Source organism: Falco cherrug, chromosome 8 (genome assembly GCF_023634085.1).
Source record: "Falco cherrug isolate bFalChe1 chromosome 8, bFalChe1.pri, whole genome shotgun sequence".
Classification (NCBI taxonomy): domain Eukaryota; kingdom Metazoa; phylum Chordata; class Aves; order Falconiformes; family Falconidae; genus Falco; species Falco cherrug.
In genome coordinates, this window is record NC_073704.1 from 22734263 (window position 1) to 22759448 (window position 25186).

General features: G+C 36.7%; 2 protein-coding genes across 6 annotated transcripts in view; both read left to right on the plus strand.

Annotated features, from left to right (window-relative positions):
- The window catches only part of LOC102051605 (sodium channel protein type 1 subunit alpha), a 103472-nt gene extending 85567 nt beyond the window's left edge, over window positions 1–17905 (plus strand). Inside the window, exons 23-28 of the mRNA XM_027810719.2 lie at window positions 4046–4327; window positions 11343–11396; window positions 11741–11878; window positions 13557–13661; window positions 14030–14300; window positions 14636–17905. Coding sequence (XP_027666520.2) covers window positions 4046–4327; window positions 11343–11396; window positions 11741–11878; window positions 13557–13661; window positions 14030–14300; window positions 14636–15804 — 2019 coding nt within the window. The 3' untranslated portion in view covers window positions 15805–17905. The remainder of the gene's footprint in view (window positions 1–4045; window positions 4328–11342; window positions 11397–11740; window positions 11879–13556; window positions 13662–14029; window positions 14301–14635) is intronic.
- Window positions 17906–19574: 1669 nt separating this feature from the next.
- The window catches only part of TTC21B (tetratricopeptide repeat domain 21B), a 38160-nt gene continuing 32548 nt past the window's right edge, over window positions 19575–25186 (plus strand). Inside the window, exons 1-5 of one of the 5 annotated variants that reach the window (XM_055717784.1) lie at window positions 19575–19716; window positions 19950–20079; window positions 21099–21209; window positions 22484–22650; window positions 24814–24936. In XM_055717784.1, coding sequence (XP_055573759.1) covers window positions 19696–19716; window positions 19950–20079; window positions 21099–21209; window positions 22484–22650; window positions 24814–24936 — 552 coding nt within the window. In that variant the 5' untranslated portion in view covers window positions 19575–19695. Of the gene's footprint in view, window positions 19717–19949; window positions 20080–21098; window positions 21210–22483; window positions 22651–24813; window positions 24937–25186 lie in introns of those variants that run through there. The other 4 variants (XM_055717780.1, XM_055717781.1, XM_055717783.1 and 1 more) reach the window with 4 other exon arrangements.

Below are 25186 nucleotides of genomic sequence, written 5' to 3' on the forward strand. Positions count from 1 at the left end.
TCATCTTCCTTTCCATTGCAAAGATGATCACTTCCTCCTCATTTGCACCAGGGACAGAGTTTGAAACTTCTTCACAGAATCTGCAAAAGTTATGGAAAAAACCTAGTAAGTACTGCTGAAGATTGTTCCTGGTTCAGGAGGCCCTGATATATCCATTAGTCAGGTCCAGTGTAGGAATTCCTGGAAAGACTGTCTGTGACTGCTGAGGTGCCAGGATCCATTGAAGCTATTTTGCTGTGGGAATTATAATACCTATATATCTCAGTGTGTGTTTCAGATATGTATGAATCTGGTAAAGCTTACTTGTAGTCTACTTATATGGCAGGGATATAATGGTATTTTTCACAGTCCTTATTCTATACATAAGCACAGCTCTCATAGTAAATCTGATATTTTTTTTCCTGTTCCATTTTGCTGTCTTCTTTGGATAGCTGTCAAAAAGAAAAAAAAGATACAAACATCAACAACAGAAAACAACTGGACTACTAATTTGTATTGACATAATGTCATATCAGCCAGAAGATAAGACAGACAATTAGCATTGCAGTAATTCTTTTTTTCTTATGTATATATCTGATGTTGGAAGAGAAATGTTATGAAAATGTAAACATGAAAAAATTGTGTGTGTATATATATATATATATATATGAAATACTGCTTTCTTCTAGGGGAGACATGGTATGCCACAGTGATTATTTTTTTTCCTGGATGAATATCAGCTGAGATGTAAAATAGTCTAGAGCCCATTTGTCTTCGTAGGTGTCAGGTGTTGCTTCTCACTTGCACTTACTGCTGTTCCACCTACCTGAAGCTATAGGAAGGTGAACAAGCAGAATCAACTTGGGCTTTTGCAGCTTGCTCACTGGAGTCAGCCTGACCAACATCATCTCAGCCTTGAGGAAATGCATAGGTAATTTAAAAAACCAACCAAACAAACAACTGAAACCATCTTTTTCTAACTTACTAGCATTATATTCTGTATCAAGGAATAACAGAAAATAGGCACAAAAGAACAGCCCCTTTGAAAATAAAAAATGCATTTAGAATCATGTACAGCTGATCTAGATTTGAAGAATGCACAAAAATAAGAGCTGTAGTTGCTTGACATTCTTGTAACCCACTACAGACTCTTTTCAACAGGACAAGATTTACAATTTTTATTGGCTAAATTTTTAACTCATTAAGAAATGCTAATTGATCTCTTTTCTGCATTCAGTTCACTTTTCAATTGGTTCTCACTTCTTTCTGTCCATTTGCTGTAACTTATGTTTGTAGGTGTCACGTGTAAGTATGGGTGCTATCTTGGATATATATTATGTAAGCTAATGTCCTGGTTATCCTTATATACCTCAGCAATTCCCAAAGCAAATACCAAAAGAAAAAAAAAAAAAACAAACAAAAAAAACCCAACCCAGAAAAACCACTGATAAAGCAATTGCCTGCAACTGTATATGTTGAAGAGACTTTACAGTCAGCCGAGCAGCTGACCAGCATGTAAAAATGCAGTTTTAGATTACAAATATGATAGGGCAAAGGCTCAGCACTGGTGGGGGAAAAAAAATCAAACAAAACCAAAACGCAAACAGAAAGCAACTTCTAAAAGTTTTAATTTTCTTTTCTTCTTTTCTTAAAAAACCTTCCAGGGGGACTGGATAGCTCAAGGGGTTGGTAATAGGATACAGAGCCTTTCATCTCTAGGTCACCAGTTCGCATCCAGGCCAGGTCAGTAGTGACCAAAAATTGTTACCATTTGATGGGTTTTCAGTGACCTATATGAAATAAGTTGTTGGAACCGTTGTTAGAACAGTTGCTGGAAGCTGTTCACTTCTTATTCAAGAAGATGTGGCTGATCTTTTGGCAGTCTCAGTAGCAAGGCTACAATACCTGTTTCTTCTAAAGATGAGAGACACACTTGCCGGCATTTTGTAGAAATCTTTCTTTCTACAACCATTACCAATTCATAACTGTTGTAACAATTACCGTAGCTGTTAGCATTCTGCTGCTCATTCTGGATCTGTGCTGTGGTCCAATGGATTTCAGGGTTGTTAAAAAGGTAACTGCTACAGGCACTCAATTCATACAAAACCATTCTTTGTGTGAGCACAGGTAACCTTAATTTATTCAAGTTGCAGGACTAAATCCCTGTCTTTTGTTCTTGACATCTTTATTTTCAGTTTTTTCACCAAGATTAACCAAAGGAGTTCAGCTAGTGTAACACATCCAGAACATTTTTATGGGTGATAAAAAAGAAAAGGCAAGCATTAGCTGGCCTAGAATTTCAAAGCAGCAGTAGGACAGTGTCATAGATCAGGTCAGACTTGGAATAAATTCCAGAATAATTTCATTCCTAATTTTTAGGTTGTTCTCAGTTCCATCAGGCTAAGTAGCAACAGATTTCTTCTCCCCATGAACAGTAAAAATAATTTCCCTCACTCCTTTGAAAATTGTTTCTTATGTTCAGACTATTACTGGGACCTTGTTAGCCTTTTTAAATGCTTTTTAAAGTGCCTGCCTTATGCATACATCACCTAGGTACTTCACATTTTGTATAACAGAAATCTCAAGAAGCAAGCATGCTTCCTTTAAAGTTACCACCAAAAATAGAAGCTGCCAAGAAAAGCTAAATTTTAAAAAAAATCATGGTTTTATAATAGATAAGGAGAATTCTCCGTTAAAGAAAGGTCCAATTTCTATGGTCTGGTAATGGAGGAGGCCCTTAAAACAAGAAGAAAATATGCCCTGAAAATAACATTTCTACCTAAGATCTCCAAACAGGTTCTATTTCCTGGGCATGACATTTGCAAGGAGGAGGGTGCCAAGTGATGAGTAACACAACCACAATACTCTGCTTCCAAAGACCTTCAAGAGCCTGTGAAACACAGGTAGTAAGACTGAGCAGCTCTCAAGTTACACTGGTTGTGGAGAGACCCCCTTTATGCTGCAGAAAGCAGGGCACAAAGATGGACTAAGCTTACTACACCCCAAATATCCATGCCAGTCTTTTCCTGTCTTACTCCAGGAATTGGCTTACTGAGAATCAGAGCCCTACTATATATTTTATTTTACCTTCCTACAAGGTCCCAAAAGTTTTACAGAGAAAAGAAGTAAAATTTAAAATAAAATATAACCTGTAAATGAGATCTGGTGTTGGATGTTTAAGGAGAAATGATTGCTCAGCTATTAGCCAAACAAATATCACAGAAGTTTTGATAGCTCTGACAGACACATGTGATTAATTACAATATATATTAGAAAAATACACTTTTTATCTACGTAAGTAATTATTGACATCTTGCCTGCAAAGCGCTGAGAAGGCAACTGGCCAGAAGTAATTTCAAATGCAAAATCAAATCCCCTAAATATGTCCTTGATATATGTCCTTCTTTAGATAAATGAAGGGTATTACTGACTTAAACTCAATACATGAAACAATAAGACTGGAGCTTGAAATAAATTATGTTGATTCAAGCAGACACATATTGCAAAACTGTCTTGCTTTTCTATACAAAGAAATTAATCTTTGTTATAATCTTGCATGGAACAATAAGGCAATAAAGATATGTATTTAATTCCTGCATAATCCTTTTAATGTAGAGCTTAGTTTCTAGATTCATGGCGTTTGTGTTTTCAGCTTAAATTTCAAAGCTACGTTGATCAAATCTACTGGTTGCCATTTTTCTTTAAACATTTTTAAGCTATAATTTGATGCATTTTTAGAATTTTATTATGTCTGTATTTATATTTAACATGTTTGTCTTTTTTATATAAAACACACTATTGTCAGGCTTCATCTTATGACCACCAGGTCTTCTCTTTTGTTCTTCTTTAAATTCATTTTCTCACTTATTTTCCTTTCATTGCATATACTAATGTTAAGTATTTAAAAGAACAGTGCAATGCTACAGTTATTAATGTATTGCTTTAAAATTTATAGTATTAGTTTCTGAACAAGCATTTATTAAGCATTGGTAAAACAGTATACAAAACTTTATTGCTGTAAATATTCTTACACTCTTTTCTTTTCCCCCCTGTATTTGTGTACTAGGTGGTTGTGAATGCCCTTTTAGGAGCAATTCCATCCATCATGAACGTGCTTCTCGTTTGTCTTATATTCTGGCTAATTTTCAGCATCATGGGAGTAAATCTGTTTGCTGGGAAATTCTACTACTGTGTTAACACCACAACTGATGAAAGGTTTGAAGTCGACCAAATCAACAATTTTAGTCAGTGCGAGGAACTCATAAAAAACAATCAAAGTGCCCGATGGAAAAACGTGAAAGTAAACTTTGATAATGTAGGATTTGGGTATCTTTCTTTACTTCAAGTAGTAAGTGATCACTCTTTATATACCTCTTACTGTTTATATGTAATAGTGAGAAGCAATTCTAGGAACAAAGACAGAAGATATATTTACCTGATGATTTTTATCTGTGACTTAGTAATACCACTGCACCGATAATTGATTGCTCTTTTCATAGTAAGCAGCAAGTGGAGCCTAAGATGAATAAAAAAAAATTAGGACATCTGGCAGAACAAGTGCTATTCTTCTTATTTATACCTCCCTTAGTCATCAGCCCCTTCTAACTTGAAAAGTTTCTAGAAGTACCTAGGACTGGTATTCAGCTGTCTGAATACTTTGAGTCTTACTGTTGCTGAAAAACAAAAATCTGCATTGGTGTGATTAAGTCACAGAGAAGAATTCCAGATAGGAAATCCCATCTCGGTGATGTCGCTGCCACCAGTGCAGACTTATGTGATCTAAGAAGCAATTTCTCATTCTGAAGAGGAGTAAGAAAAAAAAAAAATTATCAGATACTATAATCTGTGAAATATTTTCACTGATACTTCTGTGCATAAGCACCTAGTGTTTATTTAGCAAAAACTGAGGGAAGAAAAGAAGGAAGAAAATATATGCAGAAAGATATTATAAGGTTATGCCTTCACTATCAAAAATTGTGTCCTCACAACACTATCTAGCTTTGTATTTTGGAGTTGCTAAAAATCTTTAGCAACCCAGCTTTAATCAAGAAAATGCTTGACTCTAACCTACATTGTGTGCGTTCAGTAACTTCTATGAGTTTTTGAGGTTACTGTCTAATTCTCCAGAATCTTAGTTTTCATATTTATATTTTTAAAGTAAGTTTCTAGCTTTTATATTGGCATAAGAAATCTCAATACAAATCATTAACATGATGCGGTGCTATTGACATGGTCCTGCACAGGGTCTAAAACAATACTTCTGAGCATTGTGAACTGCCTCTCCCAGCTAATATAGCATCTCACCTGTGAGACTGAGAATTCTGAAAATTTAAATTTCACTGTGATTAATTATTAAATTTACTGTCACATCAGGAAAGAGCAGAGAGAGACCAGCAGTATTAAAGAAATAAACTACTGAATACGATTTGATTTTGATTACAAAACTGGATTGTAATAGAAAGACTTTAAATATTTCTTTCCTCTGTCTCATTTTTTAAATCCACTGGCCTAGAATCCCCCTTGGAGTTTGCGGGGCAGAATGCTTTATTACACATGTTCAGGAGAAACAAGACATCAACACAAGTCTTTCCAAGTGGTTTGCAACTCTTCTTGCAGTAGTAACCTAGTCTATTCTGGGACAGGGATAACACCAAGTACATTTTTTCCTGGCTTTGTGGCCACAATCATGACCCCTCAGCTACTTGCAGTCACATATATTTCAGCTATGCATAGCTTATTCCATCTTCTCTTCATTGAAAAACAATAAATATTTCTTACATGAAGACTTAGATTCTTAAGTTATTGGATTTCTCTGGGAGGCAAATTGGGAGAAATCTGCCAATTGTTCTGACACTTCCAAAAGAAAAATCAGTCTAGACCTACCACGGAGGGACCCAGCTCTCATGGGAGGACAAGCCAGTTGTTTCTGCAGTATCTACAATATAGAGATTTTGCACTGATATCAAAGGCTTGCCTAATGGATGGATTTTTTCTGTGTGAGCTGTCAGTGACAACACCGCTTATTTTTTTTTGTGTTACTAATATGCTCTTAAAAACATGAGGAGATTTTTTGTTTGACATTCCAGAAAAAAATGGGGTACTCCCGACATTGCATCTTTTACAATTGGGTAAGTAAGCCACTAGTAATGATTTTGCAGTTATGGAATGATAAAAGCCCTAGGGCAGAGAAAGCAAAATATCAGCTTGATTTTCAGTTAATGCTTTAAAATGTGCAGAATCAATGGGTTTTTTTCACCTTCAAGAACATATGGAAGGCCACAATTAATAAATGTTTTAGATTCTTACATTACTTTTTCAGTCAAAGGAGACATTTATAAGGTGCTTTTCTATTTGTTATATAAAGAACTTTGGACAAGAATCTAGAACAAGATTCTAAAGCCATCATGTTCAGAAGAAACTTGAGAAGTGAACAGGTCTGTCATAACCCTAGATTTCCCTACCCTTCCTAATCAGCTTGTAGTAATAGTAAAGATGAATAAACACTAAGGTATTACTCAATTAGAGGTTTTCATTACTATGTCAGAAACAAAGATAATGCTATTGAAACTTCAGTATTTGGCCCAAAATAAGGTATAAAGGCTGAAAAATCTGATTTAAAAATCACGGTTGCAAGTGGATATGCTTTCTGTTCATCCAATCCATCATTAATGGCCTTTATTTGACATGTTAATGAAGTCATGTGGTTATCCACCTTAACAACCTCAGGCACAGACTTCTGTTTAGGTTGTGATGGACCTGAGGAAATAAACCCATGGAGGCCAATGTAATTTTTCTTATGTCAATCTCAGTGATAACTATCAGTGCATGAATTACTAATACAAGGTCCCTTTTTCAGGAAGCTAGAAAGTAACTACAGAATGCTGCCTCTTACAATCCAGTATTGTTTCCATTCTCCATTCTGCCCTCTGACTCATGCCCTTTGAGCCAATCTAAGAAGGATATTATAAATTCCTTCAGCTTTCCTGGGTTATAGGTAATACAATATAAATCTTTATTTTCTGCATCAATGAAGTTTTCTACCTGGTGTGAATACTAATGGAAGTAGTACCATTTTAATGACAAAACAAAAATCCAAATGAAAACAAGCCAAAAGAACTCCAATCCTGGTGCTGAGGACCTTATTATTCTGTGAAAGACATAAATGAGTCCCATGAACAATTTTTGGTTTGAATCATAAGGTCTTTTTAGTAGTATATGCGTCTGTATATAGCAGAAAAAAACCCTGTATTTTAAGAGTAATATAGAAAAGAAGCATAGATATCTCACACAGAAATACTCAAGAGAAGTGAGATAATTTCAGAAAGAAATATTTTAGGCTCATAAAAAAGATTAGAAATGTGTGGTAGCAGCTTTTTAAGCAAGAAGAACTCTCTGACAAGCTTTTTCATGTGTTTCCTTGGAGGCGATGGCCAATGAGTTTCTGGAATGAGGGACCTAAGCAAAGAACATAAACTAATTTTGGTTTGCATATGGTATTTTTTTCTTTTGGGGGAGGTATCTGTGTGAAAATCTTTAGTATTGATACCAATGTTATAATGCTTTCTGTCCAAAAATACAAGCTAACAATATGTGCCATTGATAAAACCAAGTTTTATAGACACTGTTGATCAGACACCATTTTCCAGAATCCTTAAATCATTTGGAGTGTAAATATTCATGGCATCAGTCATATAAGTACACATTCTCTCTATAAGAATTTTTTTCTTCTGTGATGCAGCATAGCTCTTGTTGGTCTGTGTGGATCTGCAAACTTCTTTTTTCATTTCTGGGTCTAAAATTGCTTGAGTATTTCTCTGTTCCTAAAGAAAAGCGTCTAAGCAGAGACAGGTCTGCTGGAGAAATTCCTTTCACAGTTTTCATGCATCAATGAGTGAAGAGGAAGAGGTTGGTGTACACAGAGAGATGTGGCATCTGCCCTGATAATTTTATGGCCTTATGCCTTTTTAACTTGAAACTAGTGTTTGGATTCTTTGGTAAGTAAATCTGCCAGAGTACTGCTTTTATCCTGCTGGTAAGCATACATCCTGCTTACCGGGATAAAATATGGTAAACCAGTGGGTCTCAAAGCACAATATTATATTATTCTGCTGTTAGTAATAAAGATAAGAAAAAGTACCTTGTGAAGTGTAGGGTAAAAGAATCAGAAGCTGAATTCTAGGGCTATAGGATTAGGATGGCTTCAAAGTTCCAGCAGGTTAGTATTTTAAAGCCAGATGCTATTGTAATTCCAAAAGTGAATGTGAATTTTCCTGGTGGTTATTTCTGGTAAAGAAATTGAGTGGTGAAACTCCAGCATTACTTATAACTTCATTAGAAATTATTAATCAGGGGAAAAAAGTCTATGTACTTTTAACAATAGTAAAGTAGATGGGAGGTTTTATGTTGTTTTTTCTAATGATATTTGAATCTGCATTTGAATATGTCTTTCAAATTCCCTTGGGGGGGAAAAACATTTAGAATAGATGCTGATTTCAGTTACACTGCTGTAATCTTTGAAATCAATTAATTAATCCTGATTTCATATCACTGAGAAGAAACCATATATTTTTATATTTGAATATACAAATAGGAAACTAAGAATTTGATCTCTTAGTCATATTTCTGTGTGATTTTCTATTCAGTATGCACAAATGCCCAAATAATACCTTACTTCTGTTAAAGAAAATGTGTTCCATATAAATTTAAGCCTAACATGAGCAGGCGTAAGCTTCTACTAAATGCAGTAGAGGTAATACTCACTAAATGTGATGCCTTGACACTGAACCTCCAGTTGCATATTTTGCTATTGTTCAGGTAACATATTTTAAAATTACAAGTTCTTCTGCTGAGCTGATGCTTCTGTTTTCAGAGTTAAGAAACCATTTTCTCACAGCTAAGCCCTCAACTAGTGTAAATGGTTTTGCATAATGATTATATTCACTGATGCCTACTGATTTTCAGGAAGGATTTAGCACGAAACAAATACAATGAAGGAGAATATTTTATTATTAAAATTATTTAATTTTACCTAAATTTGGGGATTGTTCTTTTCTTAATTTCTTTAGATATTTTGAACTGCAAGACAGTAATGTCATTTATATTTTTCCACCTCCTCTCTTTCCAAGTTGCCTTTTTAATAATAATAGTAGTAATAATAATAAGCACACAACAGCTCAGTTCTTCAGCTCTTTTTCTTAGTACAAGCTGAAATGTACTGTCAGTTTATAAAAGAGTACTTTACTAATGATGGCAAAGCTTAGTATTTTTAAATTACTTGGTGTTTTTTTCTCTTCACTGTAGTTAGTCTAGGCTACATAATTCCATTTACAGAAAACAATAATTCCACTTTGCCTGGAGGATGATATGCAAGGATCATCGTGTGTCTGAACCTGAGGCAACGGTGCACACTTTGCAGAAGAGCCACTCCTTAATTTGTATCATCTTTCTGATGTAAAAGTATGCCCATTATTTGCATTTAGTGTTTCAGGTTGAGCAGCTGATTTCAACTGAAGTTATGACATTCCAGGTAATGTACCAAGACAGAAACAAAAGTAGCACCTGTAGGATGTGAAGTAATCATCCTTCCCTATTTAGCCCTTGTAAGACCTCAGCTGAAATACTAAGTCTGGTTTTGGTTATGATTTCAAGAGCTGAACTAGTGGAAGAAAGCTTAGAGAAAAATAATGAGCATGATCAGAGTTCTGGAAAACAAGGTCTACGTGGAAAGACAGAAGGAAGTGATCACAGCCTAAAGAAGAAAGACAGTAACAATCAGTTTGCAAATAAGTAAAGCGTACTGCACAAAGGATGATTGGTACTCTGTTTTCTAGATATGCAATGATTATGAGAAGTGACAGTCTTAAATGCTACAGAAGGATTTAGATACTAGGAAATAATAAAGACAAGGGCCAGAAGAAATACTTTTTATGAGATTGCGGAGTGTCTGTCATTAAAAGTCTTTGAAAACAGGTTAAACATAAATTAGGAATTCCATTTAAAAAAAAAGCTGATCCTACCACTCCTAATCCCTTGCAGTCCAAATATTCCCCAAGGACTTTAAATTCTTCAGCTGAGACTTCTACTTGTTCCAGATTTATTGGTCCTCTGATACTACACCTTGATTTCACCATTGTACTGTAAATTGCCCGAACTTCCTACTTACTATGTTGGCCCCAGGAGGTGAAAGTTATTGCATCCTGGATTTGTATCTCAGGATAATCATGCTCTTTTTAGTTTTCCAGTTTCAAAAGTGTAAGGGACCTCTTTTCCTTTAAGAAAATCATTCCTTCTCATTTTAAGTTCACTTCAGGATGATGTCAGCTGCTTTGTATGCTGCATAAACAAAGCCTTTTTGAAACCACCACTAGAAATGAAACCTCAGGATGATGGAGGTACAGCACGAACCATGGTTGAAGAGAGCTCCATTCCTGACTTGTTTCTGCGACTGGTCTTTATGGCAAGGAATATGAAGCAACCAATGATCTGCAGCCTTGTTTAGCAAAATTATAATAGGGATTAAATTACAGAGAGCTATCTCACTTCTTTGTTTTATTCTGGGCACAACTGGATTAAAAACTGAGGAATTTCTACTTGGAGGTGTTGCCTAGTCAAAAAAAGAACTATTTGCTACAACAGAGAAAATTACTTTCGGTTTTGAGCATTCAGGTGAAGCAATCTACACCTCACTATCAAATATAAAAAATTTACAGATTTCGGGCAGAGGAAATTGTTATAAAAGTTCACTAAATGCTCGACCTATGAGGCACATTAAGTCTTTCATGCACATAAACCAGATCTTCTTCTTACAAGTTTATGCCAGAACATATCTGAGGGATCTAGCCTTTGTAAAACACAATCCAATATATTTAAAGTGAAAATAGAATTAGTAATCAGGTAATGACTTTCAAAGTAGAGCAAAATCAAAATTCTGATTGATAGGAAAATACATTTTCTGAGCTGATCAAATTTTTGGTTCCCTTTCGTTGCCGCTTTTCTGACTGATTGGAGAAGGAGGGACTACACATCAGTCTTCATTGGTGGCAACTCAGTTACATAAGGCTGTTTTGCAGCTGACATGACTTGATCAACATTTAGTCCACTAAAATGATACTGCATTCTATCATTTGTGATAATTAATTAGAAATAAGTTAATTACAGTTACTGCTTAGAATATTCATATATAGAGACAAAATAGAGGGATACACAGCAGTGTATCCTATGAGCAGCTGTGAAGAAACCCGAGATGAAATTATCTAGAAATCTCATGTTATGCTAATTATTCCTGATGCTGTACTCAGTTGCTGGAAATAATTATATGAATTGTCTTCAAGCTCTGTGCTTAAAAGGTTGTGTACTGTTTACAGGCTACATTTAAAGGCTGGATGGATATTATGTACGCAGCTATTGACTCGAGAGATGTAAGTACTGGAAATATTTTAAATTGTCTTTTCTTCTTGAGGTCCGTCTATCAACAAGTGTATATTTATATATCTTCCAAAAGCAATTAATATCCTTGCAATAGAATGAAACAAAATTGAATTAACTAATATGACATTCTGCTGTAACAAGTTGTGGAAAACTGAATGCAAACTGCAAGACGCTGTCAGTAATAGGTGGACTGGACAAAATACATTGATATAAGTGACAGGAGTATTGTCCAGACACAAAATATTATGGACATTTTGCACAAGGTTGCCACTTGTTTAGTTGAAATTTTCACATGAAATCTTAGGAATGATATTTCACTTCTTTTTTTTCTTAGGTATTAATGCAACCCAAGTATGAAGACAACCTGTACATGTACTTGTATTTTGTCATCTTTATCATTTTTGGGTCTTTTTTCACCCTAAACCTTTTCATTGGTGTAATTATTGATAACTTCAATCAGCAAAAAAAGAAGATAAGTATTGTTTCATTTCTCTTCTAAAGATATTCTAAAATACTGCATTTTTGCAGGTGCATGATATACACCCAAGGTTTGTTCGAAACTGAGAAAGCTGAAGTATATTAGCATATAAAATCTTACTAAGATGTAATATACATTAATGTCATAAGAATTTACATTGTAATGAATGGGACAAACCCTTCTGTTTTCAATGTCCAGTTTAATCTTCCTCAAATAATCTGCTTTTCCATGCCTAAACTTCACGGAATCTCCTTTTATGATTAGACCCCTGATTTAGGCCTCTACATTAAACCTCTCATAATCTCTTGACATTTTTCTTCTTGATTTGTAGTGATTCTATCAGCGTGAAAAAAAATAGCTACATGGTTATGAAAAATAAAGCATTATTTCATCATACTAATACATATGCTGTTTTAGTGATCCCAAGTCTTCAAGTTCTGTTTTATGGAACTGAATGATCTGAAACTATTCAGAACAGGAGTGGTTTGTAACTGTCTTGGGGCCTTTTTTTATTGTGTCATAGTACAGATGTAGATAATTTCACTGGTACAGCTGGTCTGAGTATCAGATGCTCATTTTAAAATTGTTTTCTGTAAATAGATTAGGTATTGAAACCTAAAGAACTACGCTATAGCTGAAAGCAGCTATTAATTGCTAGTTTATTTTTACCTTACTGGACTTCATCACTTTTTTTGGTTTTGTTACTAATGAGAGATGCTAGGTAAGATTTTTGGAAGCTGCACATGCTAGAGGCATAGAGGTATATGGTTAGGGAGCCTGTCCAGTGCACAGTGCATGCATTCTTATGTCTTCAAGATTCCCAAACACTCACCTACAAGACCTGCATCCAATCCTATGTGTTCATAGACATTCCTGGAGTTACATATATTTTCTCCAGGAAAAAATGTACTTCAAGAAACACGTGGAGTCTGATGGGTTTTCGTTCAAGCTGTCTCTGTAAGAAACTTTTCTTACAGAGAAAGTTACTAGAGGCAATGGATTTTGGTTGGGTTGCCATGAAAGACCCATAATTCTCTCTTTAGCTTTACTGTCAGACTCCAAAGGCCAGTTTTGGCTTTTGCAAATGGGAACATCATTGAACATGGAAGCTGATAAAGATAAAAGACTTAAAAGAGAACATTTTTCTGTTAACAGTGTCAAGAGCTCAGTTTCTCCAAAGTCTGATAATACATCTCAAAAAACTTGAAGACTTTAAGACCCAATGCTAATCTTGTGATTGCTAAACTAGAGATACCTAAAGCACCAACACATTCGTGTACTGAAAACCTGACTTTGTCTACTTCCTTTGTTTCACTAAAATCACAGTTCAAGAGTGACAGTAGTGAGCAGCTCAGGCCATCTGAGTTTATCTCAGATGCTTTTTTCTGTATCTCTACCTATAAATGAAAAGATGTACTGAAAAGGATTTTTTAGAGTTCAAGGGAAATACCTGTAGAAAAATGTTGCATTACTGGTTTCTGTGAGATGGATGTCCAGACAACTAAATGCTTAGACTGCAGACAGCTGCATTTGATAGCTAAGAGATTTTTGCCAGTTCAGGCTTCTGCATTTTCATGAACTAACTAAATAAATAAATCAGATTTCTCTTTGAGAGTTTCTTCGACACTGCATATAAATGTGATTATAACCAGTTTTGATTTCATGTGTTTACTTTGGAGGTCAAGACATATTTATGACAGAAGAGCAGAAGAAATACTACAATGCAATGAAAAAGCTGGGATCCAAAAAACCACAAAAACCTATACCAAGACCAGGGGTAAAATTATTTGTACACATCGGACCAATAGCTATTTACAAACAATCTTTTTATTGATATAGAGAGAGCAGAAATATGCCTATGTGAAAATTATCATTAACTAGTGTATCAGTCAGGAAACATGGAAAATGAAAAGAGTAAAAAAAAAAATAAATTCTCCTTTGCAACCATTGCATGTATGAATATACAAACAAAGGAGGCTGAAGTAAGCTGTTGTATTCACTTTGACCACTCTACTTAAATCACTAGTCACATTTTTATTGAAGTCTCATAGGCCTTACCACATGTGTCTTTCTGCTTTGTTCTAACAGGAAAAGAAAAACAACTGCAGTTTGTACTGGATGTTTCTTTTTTTCTTTTCTCCTCAGAACAAATTCCAAGGCATGGTCTTTGATTTTGTGACACAGCAAGTATTTGACATCAGCATCATGATTCTTATTTGTCTTAACATGGTTACCATGATGGTAGAAACTGATGACCAGAGTGAAGAAATGGAAAATATTTTGTACTGGATAAACCTGGTGTTTATAGTTCTTTTCACTGGAGAATGTGTCCTGAAATTAATTTCACTTCGCCATTACTATTTCACTATAGGCTGGAACATTTTCGATTTTGTAGTTGTCATCCTTTCAATAGTAGGTATGTCTTGTTTATTAAACTAAAAAGTTGGTAAAACAAATATAGGGTGAACTTTTACTTGTATACAGCTATATGGCAAAGTTTACAAATAAATCATGCAACTTTTCATTTTAACTAATACTTTACCTAATCCAGCCATGAAAACTGTTACCGTCATTCAACATATGTTGCATGTTCACATATAACTGTTACAACAGAAATCATGCATGTGGAATCTACATAATATTTTTAATTGCTACATAGAGCCACAAATTTTAAAGCTATTTTTCTAAATTGCTACCATGATATGGAGATTAAGTGGTACTGAGTCTTGGTTTTATTTTTTTCTGTCTTAGGTATGTTTTTAGCTGAGATGATTGAGAAGTATTTTGTGTCCCCCACACTATTCAGAGTCATCCGACTTGCCAGAATCGGTCGAATCCTGCGCCTCATTAAAGGCGCTAAGGGAATCCGCACTCTGCTTTTTGCTTTGATGATGTCGCTTCCTGCTTTGTTCAACATTGGCCTGCTGCTCTTCCTGGTCATGTTTATCTATGCGATATTTGGCATGTCCAACTTTGCCTATGTCAAGAGGGAAGCTGGTATAGATGACATGTTCAACTTTGAAACGTTTGGCAACAGCATGATCTGCCTCTTTCAAATTACCACGTCTGCTGGCTGGGATGGTTTGCTAGCCCCAATTCTTAACAGTGGGGAGCCAGACTGTGACCCTAACAAAGCTCACCCAGGGAGCTCCGTTAAAGGCGACTGCGGCAACCCTTCCGTTGGGATTTTCTTCTTCGTCAGCTACATTATCATATCGTTCCTGGTAGTGGTGAACATGTACATTGCTGTGATTTTGGAGAACTTTGGTGTTGCTACTGAAGAAAGTGCTGAACCCTTGAGTGAGGATGACTTTGAGATGTTCTATGAAGTCTGGGAGAAGTTTGATCCTGATGCAACACAGTTTATGGAATTTGAGAAATTGTCTGACTTTGCAGCAGCACTTGAGCCTCCTCTTCATCTACCCAAACCAAACAAAGTCCAGCTTATTGCAATGGATCTGCCCATGGTAAGCGGTGACAGAATTCACTGCCTTGACATCTTGTTTGCTTTCACAAAGCGTGTTTTGGGGGAAAGTGGGGAGATGGATGCCCTCAGAATACAGATGGAAGATCGGTTTATGGCATCCAATCCTTCAAAAGCTTCCTATGAACCAATTACAACTACATTAAAACGAAAACAGGAGGAGGTATCTGCTGTCATTATTCAACGGGCTTATAGACGTCACCTTTTAAAACGAACAGTAAAACAAGCTTCCTTTATCTATAACAAAAACAAAGCTGAAGGAGGTGCTGGTCAGGGTGTGAAAGATGAAATCCTTATTGACAAGTTACATGAAAACTCATTTACAGAGAAAACTGATATAACCGCATCAACAGCAGTTTGTCCACCTTCTTATGATCGCGTAACAAGGCCAGTCAAAGAAAAGCATGAAAAGGAAGACAAAGATGTTCAGAAATAAAAGCAAATAGCAAGAAAATCATCTATGTGCAAAATAGTTTGTAGCCTGTAGGAGATCATGTGTTTGTGTCAACAGGACTCCTGCTGGAGGTCTATGCCAAACTGACAATTTTTACAAATATACTGTACATTAAAGGTCAGTGCCTATCCAAAAGACAGTGACCCCTTGTCAGTGACTGTGACTGTGATACGGGGAAACAACCTTGACAGGAGGTTACTGTTCTCACTACCAGCTGACACTGCTGAAGAGGAGAGAAAAAATGGCTACTCAGACTGTAGGGACCAGTTAAAGGGGTGCAAACCTTTAAATTTGTGTGTTTAGCATAAAACAATACGGTAACTGTATCCACTGTTTGCATTTCAACTGCCACATACGCCATATTTTTAAAAAATCTGTGTTGGTGGATTCATCTTATTTTTATTCATATGTTGTTTATTATATGTGACTATTTTTGTAAAAGGGGGCTTCTGCTGGGGAAGGGGGTAAGTACACCTTTAGAGGTACAAGGGCCAGGTGTTCTGTTATGCGACTAATACACACACAGAAAAGATCTGCATGAAGGCATGCTGCACTTATAGATCACGCATGAAAATAACATTGTCACAAAGAACAACAGATATTTTTTTTTTAGCACAGTGTTTCTGGAAAGGAAAAATAAATTTTGAGGTGCTTAATTAATGTATTCATGTTGTATCATGTCCAAACAAGTCTTGGTATGCCTGTAAAGTCCCCTGTAACTCACAAGAACAGTAGACATGGATTATTTTTTGCACAGACCATTAAGTTTCAGAAAGTGCAAATTTCTTTGTAGGTCTGGAGTCACAGATTTTGTCTTTGTCAAATGTCTTTCTGCATACAAATACTAAATGAATCTGCCTCAGCCCTCCAAATTGATCAAAAAGAGCCCTTTATAAAGTTGTTCTGCTTTATCCTGCAGTATTGTTTAGCCATCTTCAACTCTCAGTAAGGCTGATGTTGTTGTACATGTCAATGAAGAGCCCTCTGCTATGTACATAGTAATTTTTAACCTGTGGTGCATGTTTGAGCAAACAGATAATGACCTTAGCACATTTATTGCATCAAATATGTACCACAATAAGTGTAGTGTGCAAGCATTCAACAGGTAAAATTATGTATTATCTACCATTATAGATAGTTTGGATGCTATCAGTGCATGTTTATATTGCCTATGCTGCTGTTCCTTTGACTGTCCAGGATTCTTAAATATGGGAAGCCATACGTCAGAGCTAAGTGAATAAACTACTCAACAAGACCTCATTCCTCCATACCATTAAGCAATATTTTGCAGCTACTTAGGAGCTTATTTGTTTTAAATTTTTGAATTTTCAGTGAAAAGCATATAGGGTATATCCAAACTGTACAGACATGTTGAAAACTACTAAACCTGTTGAAAATAATATTAGGATTTTATAAGCAAATATAAATATTGTAAAAATCATTTTATTTTATTTTTCAGCATTATGTACATAAAACAAGAAGTGAATTTTATCTTCGGGTTGATGTCACACCATTTTTGTTACTTTCTGTCCATAGCACTTTTTCACAGAAGAACTTCAGAGAACAAGATATAATTAAGAGAATGGATAGCTGTAGGTTCTTATTTTTTACAATATTTGCAAACATGTCAATACTTTATGTGAAGTAAGTTCATAATTTGCTTCTAAAAATCTACAGCTTTTTGTAGTTGGGAAATGGTGTAATGTTCAAATTGAATGTCTAAGCAGTGCCTGCATCATAAGTTTTCATATACAAACTTTCTTTCACAGAGTCCTTAATCTTTTCTCATATTTAATCACAGATTATTTTTTTTTTTTATTCATGCTGCACTAGAACAGTTCTAAACGTTGTCTTGGGTCCACAATATTTTTTCACAAAGAGAAAGTAGCAAAATTGTATAATCCAACACATCAAGACATTTTGTTTCTTACGCAGGAAAATTAAGTATAGATTACTTTTATTAAAATTATTGACTAATACTGTATTAGTGAACTGCATGCAGGAAAATGCTACTATTACCCTAACTGATGCTAAAGAACATTATTAATGCGCCAAAATAATAAAGATTACATTTTTTATTGTATGTTCTTTTTGTCTTTATTACCTGACATTAATATAAAAAAGGTACGCTTCTAAAACCACAGAATGAGAGGATACTGAAAACCTTCACAGCCAGCTACACTGTTCTTCCACATAAGCAAATCCTTGGGACTTGCTTCTTAGTGGCCAACTAGGAATTTCTAATTCAATGCGTGTTAGACACTGAGCATGATGATTCTAGTCTTGTTCTGAGCAACTTGGTAAGTTCCTGCAGCAGCGCCTTGCAGTGGGGTACTCAACCGTCAAATACCAGAGCTGCCCTGAGTGTGTCCCGGGAGGCTCAGAGTATTTACAGGAATGAGCAGGAGCATTCATGAGTTTACAAACGTATCATTACGTTCTTGCCAATGCAGAAACAAAATTTCATAGCATCGTCCCTGAAATGCGTCACAAACGTTCTGAGGGAGGAAAATGTTTCTCCTTCAAATTGTTCTGAAAGGCATTATGACAAAAAAGTCTAAAATTTTTCTAGAAAGCTGTATCAAAATGAAAAGATCAGTATTTTCAGATTAATATGTAGACAAAATATGCCTCAAAAGACTGCCTTCAGAAGTAAATAAATTATTCACAAGCTAACAAGAATAATAGTCTGCTTCAAAAATAAGGTAGTAAATGGAATAATATTTTTTCGTGTTCTATACACAGCTTTTCAAACTTTGCTTTCCTCAAGGAAACAGTTTGAAGATAAATGAGAAGTATGGCGGCGTCACTGCAGCTCACAGGCCATGGCCACACACAACGCCCATTTCTCACACCTGCTTTAGGTTTTCAGTGTTACAGGAGCCAAAATGTTACTTCAGAATAAGTAACACGTCACTTAAATATAACGGGACTTTTTGAGGATCACCTTGGCCAACAAGGAAAACCAAACACGCTTACATATGGCTTCTTTGGCACCGTCCCAACACTGGGGACGAGGAGCGTGTAACGGAGTAGTGCCACATGCCACAAATTCCTCAGGGAAGCTTACTCTGAGCACCCTCTGCTAAAGAACTGGCTTCACCCACCAATTCAGGGCAAGATGGGTTCACCTCCTTGCACTAAATGGCATTATCGACAGCTCTCATGTTGGATGGACAACACAGCCACTCTAAAGGAATGTTATTTAGCAAAGGTTGTTTGTTTCTGGTGTCTAGAGACAATGGCTCAGAATGCTTTCGTCTCCAGGGGGAAACCTGAATTTCAGTAGTCTTTGTGACTCTGTAATTCCCTATGAGGAAAGAACGGGGGGGGGAGCTTTCCCTACTTGATTTTACCCCACTGTTATTTCATTTCTACAGAGAAGCTTCACATAACTTGAAGTGCTCGGTATTAAGATACATTGTATCATATGAAGTGTGGCACTTCGTCCTATTTCCAGCCAAAACCCTAAAGAAAAGAAACAAATTCCTGAGGGTTTCCATTCGGCCTTCAGGCCGGGACAGGCCCGCTGGTGTGAGCACCCCTGTGGGAGAGCCGCCGAGCCAGCCCGTTTCCGCCGACAGAGGGCGCGCATGCCCCCAGCCAGCACCGCCCGCCAATGTGCGCTCAAGCCCTCCCCCTCCGCCTCGCACCCAATGGTACGAGACCACCTTGCGGCTGGTCCCGCCCCCCTCTCCCGACAGACGCGCGCGTCCCGGCATTTCCCACAAGTTTTAGTTCCCGTATCTCTCCCGCCTCCTTCCCCGCCAAGCCAATGGCAGTGGGCGCTCCTGCCAGGCAGCCAATGGCGGCGTGCTGCCGGGCTCCCCTTCGCCCTTCCGGAGCCCCCGCCATCGGCGCTGGGTAGCAACGATGGATGTTGAGGTGCAGCAGGTGTGCGCTGCCGCCGGGCGCCGTCCCGTCCCGGGCCTCTCCGCGGGCGTGGGGAGGGGCTGGGACAGGGCCTGGGGCCGGCGGGGGGCGGCCGCCGGAGGGGGTGGTGGAGCCTGGGGCGGGAGGGCGAGCGGCCGGGCGGGGACGGTCTGGGACGGTGGGCGCGGGCTCGGGCTCCTGCCGTCCCGGGCTGAAGCGTTTGCAGGGGTGAACCGAGGCCGCCTCTCCCGCAGGCGCTGCTCAATTATTACTGCCAAGAGGGCTACTTCCACCATGTCCGGGCTGCGGCGGACGAGGCGCTGGGGCGGCTGGGCAGCGACCCGGTGTTCCTTTTCTTCCGAGCCTACGGCGCGCTGAGGGCAGGTAAGGCGGGGCTGGGGGGCTGCTCGGTGTGCCCCGGCCCTCCGCCGCCACGCGAGCGCAGGGGATCCCTGCGTCACAAAAGTCGGTCTTTAGTCTCCTACACAGAAAGAATGTAATGTTATGGAGTCTGAATGTGGTCCACCACGGCTTTCCACGGCCCCACCTGCCCCCCGCAGTTTGAATCTGATCTAGACCACATAGTGCTGAAGTCAGAAATAATAAGTTTTGTTTTTTTTTTTAATGGTTGCATGAGTGTGGGACAGGTAAACGGGTTCCCTGGCGGGAATTTAAGCTCTGCCCAAATGCCTATTGCATTGCAGCGTAGAGATAAATTTACTTGTTCCAGTTTATATCTTGTCCCTTCGATGCAGCTGTATCCAATTTTTTTTATCCATCTGCCTCAGAGGACCTTGACAGCTCATACCTATTGGGAGGATCTTTGTGTACATTAAATTGTTTTGAAAAGTTTATTTCACTAAATCTGGATTTCAGGGATGTCACAGAATACGAACAAGTAACCCAAAGTGGGGGAGAGCTGTGGCAGTAGGCTAGGAAGGATTCAAGAGATGTTTGAGGTGGTGTATCTGTTCCCAAATGCACTGCCTTTTTTTGTTTGTTTTACAGTCACATGTTCCTATTTTTTGAGATATTGTCTCTTCTGTTGATGTTCAAAAGATTTGCACAAACAAGGCACAAATCCTGGCTATATAAAGAAAAGAGCTGCTCTGTGCCCTGTGTAAAACAAATAATAAAGATGATTTTCATCTTTATGGCAGTTGGCAGAACTAGCACACAACTCCTTTCAAGTTCTCTGCATTGAGATGCTTTTTTCTTTCTTGTGTCTGAAAGACTTGCACAAACAAGTGAAAATGAATGTGTGAATAATGAAGGAAGTTATGAAGAAAGTTATCAAAAACACAGAAGAAAAGACAGAGGGAAAAAAACTGTCAGATTGACATTTGATGTTGACAGTCTCTCTTGAAAAATATTATAGCCTACTCTGCACTTGTTTCCACTAGGTGACATCCAAGAGGGTATTCGACAGTTGGAGGCTATTAAAAACAAACAGGAGGTGTCACTTTGTACAATGATGGCTCTGATTTATGCCCATAAAAAGAGCCCTAATCCAGGTATGCTCATTAAGACAATACTGCTTCATGTTTATACAGCTGTGTGTGAGAAATCTGAGAGCTGTAGACTAATTCTGCCTAATTTAAAAAGGTATACTCTTAACTTCGCATTTGATACAGTATCTAGCACTGAACTGAGTGATGCTTATCAAGATTGTAAAGAGAAATACCAAAACACAGAACTGTTAAGAGTAAGACTCAATGTTATAATAAAACACTTGAAAAAAGATATCTGACTTGTCTACCATGATGAAAAAACCCCTGCATTCAACTTCCTGTGGTGGTTGTTCTCTCTTGTCTGATATCAGTAATTCTGAGCAGAACTGCAATATAAGAAGTCATTAAAGCTGTACCTTTTTATCTTGCAAGTTATCCTGATCTTAGAAATGGAGACAAGAATTTTATGAACATCAGTATTCCTTTCTCCAATCTAAAAACTGTGGTTATTTTGGTAAGGATTATATTCTCAAAACCACAGTTGGTTTATCAGGTAAACTGAGTTGTCATGCAACTATTGCCCTGGTATTTTCCTGACTGTAGATCTATAACTGTTACTGACAATTTTGTTAACCAGTATGATGTGAAACAGTTCTGACTAATGACATCGTTCTTAATTGAGTCCTCGAGGATTGATACTGTAGAGCAGCAAAATTATCATGCATTTCAAGACTGATTCAAGACTCTGAGAAAGTCATGGCAGTAAGTCAGACATTTGGTTTTAATGGCTCCTCAAAAACTACCAGGAATGAATGTGGGCAAAAGAAAATATTTGGCGGTAAGTCCCACACATCAAATGAAATTTTTCTGTGGGATTGACCTGATGAGAGCAACTGACAATAATGATGAGGGTGTAAGAAAATGAACTTTAGCGTTAAGAAAGACGTCACATATTTTCTAGAGATTCTGGAGCTAAATTGTCTTCTGTTCAGCATTTTAGGGCTGCTCTACAATTGACTGTTTACTTGTTTAGCAGACACTGGTATAAATTTGAACTTTATAGTAAAGTTTCCATTTATCTGGCAGAAGTCTCGGCTACAAATCTAATGTTTAACAAACAGCAAGATTCTTGCAGAAATGACCATGTTGATGGGGACCCTCTTCTGTCTTTCACGTTTGTACCTGATTAATATTTTTAATTAGAAGGGATTGTCTGGGTGTTTACCAGTATATAATACAGAAAACAATGTTTGTTTTGGATGCCCTTGGCTTATGTGCTGCTCTTTTGTAATATTTTGAGATGCTATCAAAAAAAGCTCTGAACAAAACCTTTTCAGATCGAGATGCTATTCTAGAATTGGATGCAAAAATGAAGGAGCAACGTAGAACAGCAGGACAGCAGGCTCTGTACTTTGCTGGCTTGTTTTTGTGGCATCTTGGTCGTGAGGACAGAGCCCGTGAATATGTTGATAGAATGATCAAAGTTTCTGGTGGTGGTAAAGAGGTAACTATTTTTCCTATGTAAAATAGTAATAGGACCACATATACTGTGAAACTAGGATTATTGCACTGATACTGTTTGGAGGTTTCCTTTAACTGTTTTGTGTTCTAATACTTTCTTAATGTCACAAATTCATTTGACAGGGCAGAATAGAATTCCCGTAATGATTTGTGTGTGTGTGTGTCTACTAAGTATTCATTTTCACTTAACGAATGAGAGGTCTGCACTGACCAATGGAAGTAATACGTAGTTCCGCCAGTTTTGCTACTTGATACTGAGCATCATAATTCCCAGCCAAAAACTAAGTGTCATAGTCTCACTAGAGGGAGACATCTGTTTTGAATCTGAAGACTAAAAAACACCCAGAGGATCAGGGATTTAAATTTTTGCCAGTTGTTAAAGGCAAAATTTGCCTAGGGTTTTACAAAATATAACTTATTTTTGAATCTCTGTAACTGTTGTATGTAGCGGTGTCTTCTGCATTTATATACAGATGTTACTGTGTTATTTTTTTTAGATGAGATGTCAGCTTCAATTCAAGGAGAGAAAAAAAATGGTTTTTTTTTTTGTAGTTGGACATCTTCGAGGCAGAGCTCTTAAAACTGAATGAGTAATTGTTCTCTTATGACACTACTATTAAACACAAGTGTTGTTTCTGCATTGTTCCTCTGTGTGGTTCAGTACATTGCTTAATTTGTAATATACAGTTTCATTGTTTATGGGATAGTACGTGTGTTAGAAATCTGCAACTATTCTAAACGTTAATTTCTGAAATTGTTAGGAATTTAAGTAAAAGCTTAGCTTTTGAACTATCACCGATTATTAATTAAAATTGGTAGCTATTTTTAAGTACTACCTAATTTTTACTGATGAAGAAATAGTTAAGGACATCACAAAGCATTAACACGTTAGTTTCTAAAAAGACTAAGGATATGCCATTTTGGTAAAATAGCAGTATTTGTAACTTCGCATATTGAAACTGTAGGAGTTGGAGTTTGTTTTCAAACAGCTATTTAATGGATTTGAAATATTTTCTTTACAGAGGGACATGCACATACATAAAAATATGCATTAGAATTTAAAAACATAGAAAGCAAATAGTTTTCTCTTTTTCTAAATTTATGCTAATCCTTTTTTCTTAGTTTGACAATACAAAGTTATGTGTACTTTGGTTTTTTTTGGGAGATGGCTAGGGGTGCATAAACTTAGTAAAATGCGGTTTACTTAGTATACACAGTTTGTTTTGATAAGGAGTACATAAAGTATCTTAGATAAAAGTAAATTGACTTCCATCTTTTTTAAATGTTTGACTCTGAATTTCAGCCATTTTCTGTTGTGTAACCAAATCATGGCCCTGATTGTTAGTAATTACAAAATATGGCTCTTCAACTCACCTTTGCGTTTTAAATACATGGCTCCTTTCCTTTAATATTGTATTACAAAAGAGCTAGTGATATTTTACAATCTAAATTTTTGGGTTTATGGCAATTATCATTTAGTGAAGTGATCCAGCACTTCAAAACAGACTTGTTTTACTTAAGCTATAATTAAATGTATGGAACACGTAAGATAAATTAAATTAATTAATTACAAGTAAAAATTCCTGCAATGAAAAGATGGTTTTTTACCTTTTAGAAGTTCCAGGTACTTTTTTTTTTTTTTTTTTTAATAATACGCTTGGGGGTTTGAGAAATGTCAGATCTTTGCCCTTTGCACATGACTTTTTCTTTTTAATCAGACAGTAGAAAAAAAAACCCAAGTTTCCATTTTCAACACCCCATATGCTTCTCAATGTCTCACATAAACGAAATCTTAAGAAAATTATCTGCAGCAATGTTTGCAGAATATATTTTTTGTCTTATGCAATCACTTTTGCAAGGTTTTGTTCTGTCTGTTGAGAATGTTAAAGTTCAGTGCCATTGTTTGGGATTTTTTAATCCTGTAAGTAAATATGTTATTTGATTAATGTAATGCTGGAATTAATTGCTAATATTTTAGGTTATACTGTAGACTGGTTATAATTTCAAATATATATTTTAAATATTTGAAATACAGTAATGAGCAGAAATAACCTTAAAATAAAATAGGACTCAAAGAAGAATGTATCTAGTATACTTTTTTTACCAACTAGTTAGTAAAGAATTCCAATTTATTTTTTGTTTACAGGGGTTGATTTTGAAAGCATGGCTTGATCTCACCTGTGGGAAAGAAACTCACATTAAAAAGGCTGTGAAATACTTTGATGAAGCACTGCAGGAAGGCAATGATGTTTTTGCTCTGCTTGGTAAAGTAAGTTTACTCTATTATTTTAATGCTTCCTAAATGTCATATTAGTCTTGTAGAGCGATTAGAGAGATGTTGAGAAGAGTTATCTATAAGTGAGCTTTTCCAAATAGAAATATAGCTCAGTCATACCCTTTTTATTCAGAGGAAAATAATAGGGTGTAGCAGAAATGAAGTTTGAAGTGGTTTATTAAATTGTTAAAGGAGTATAGAACAGTTAGCAAACAAACTAATTTGCAGCACAATAAAAATATAC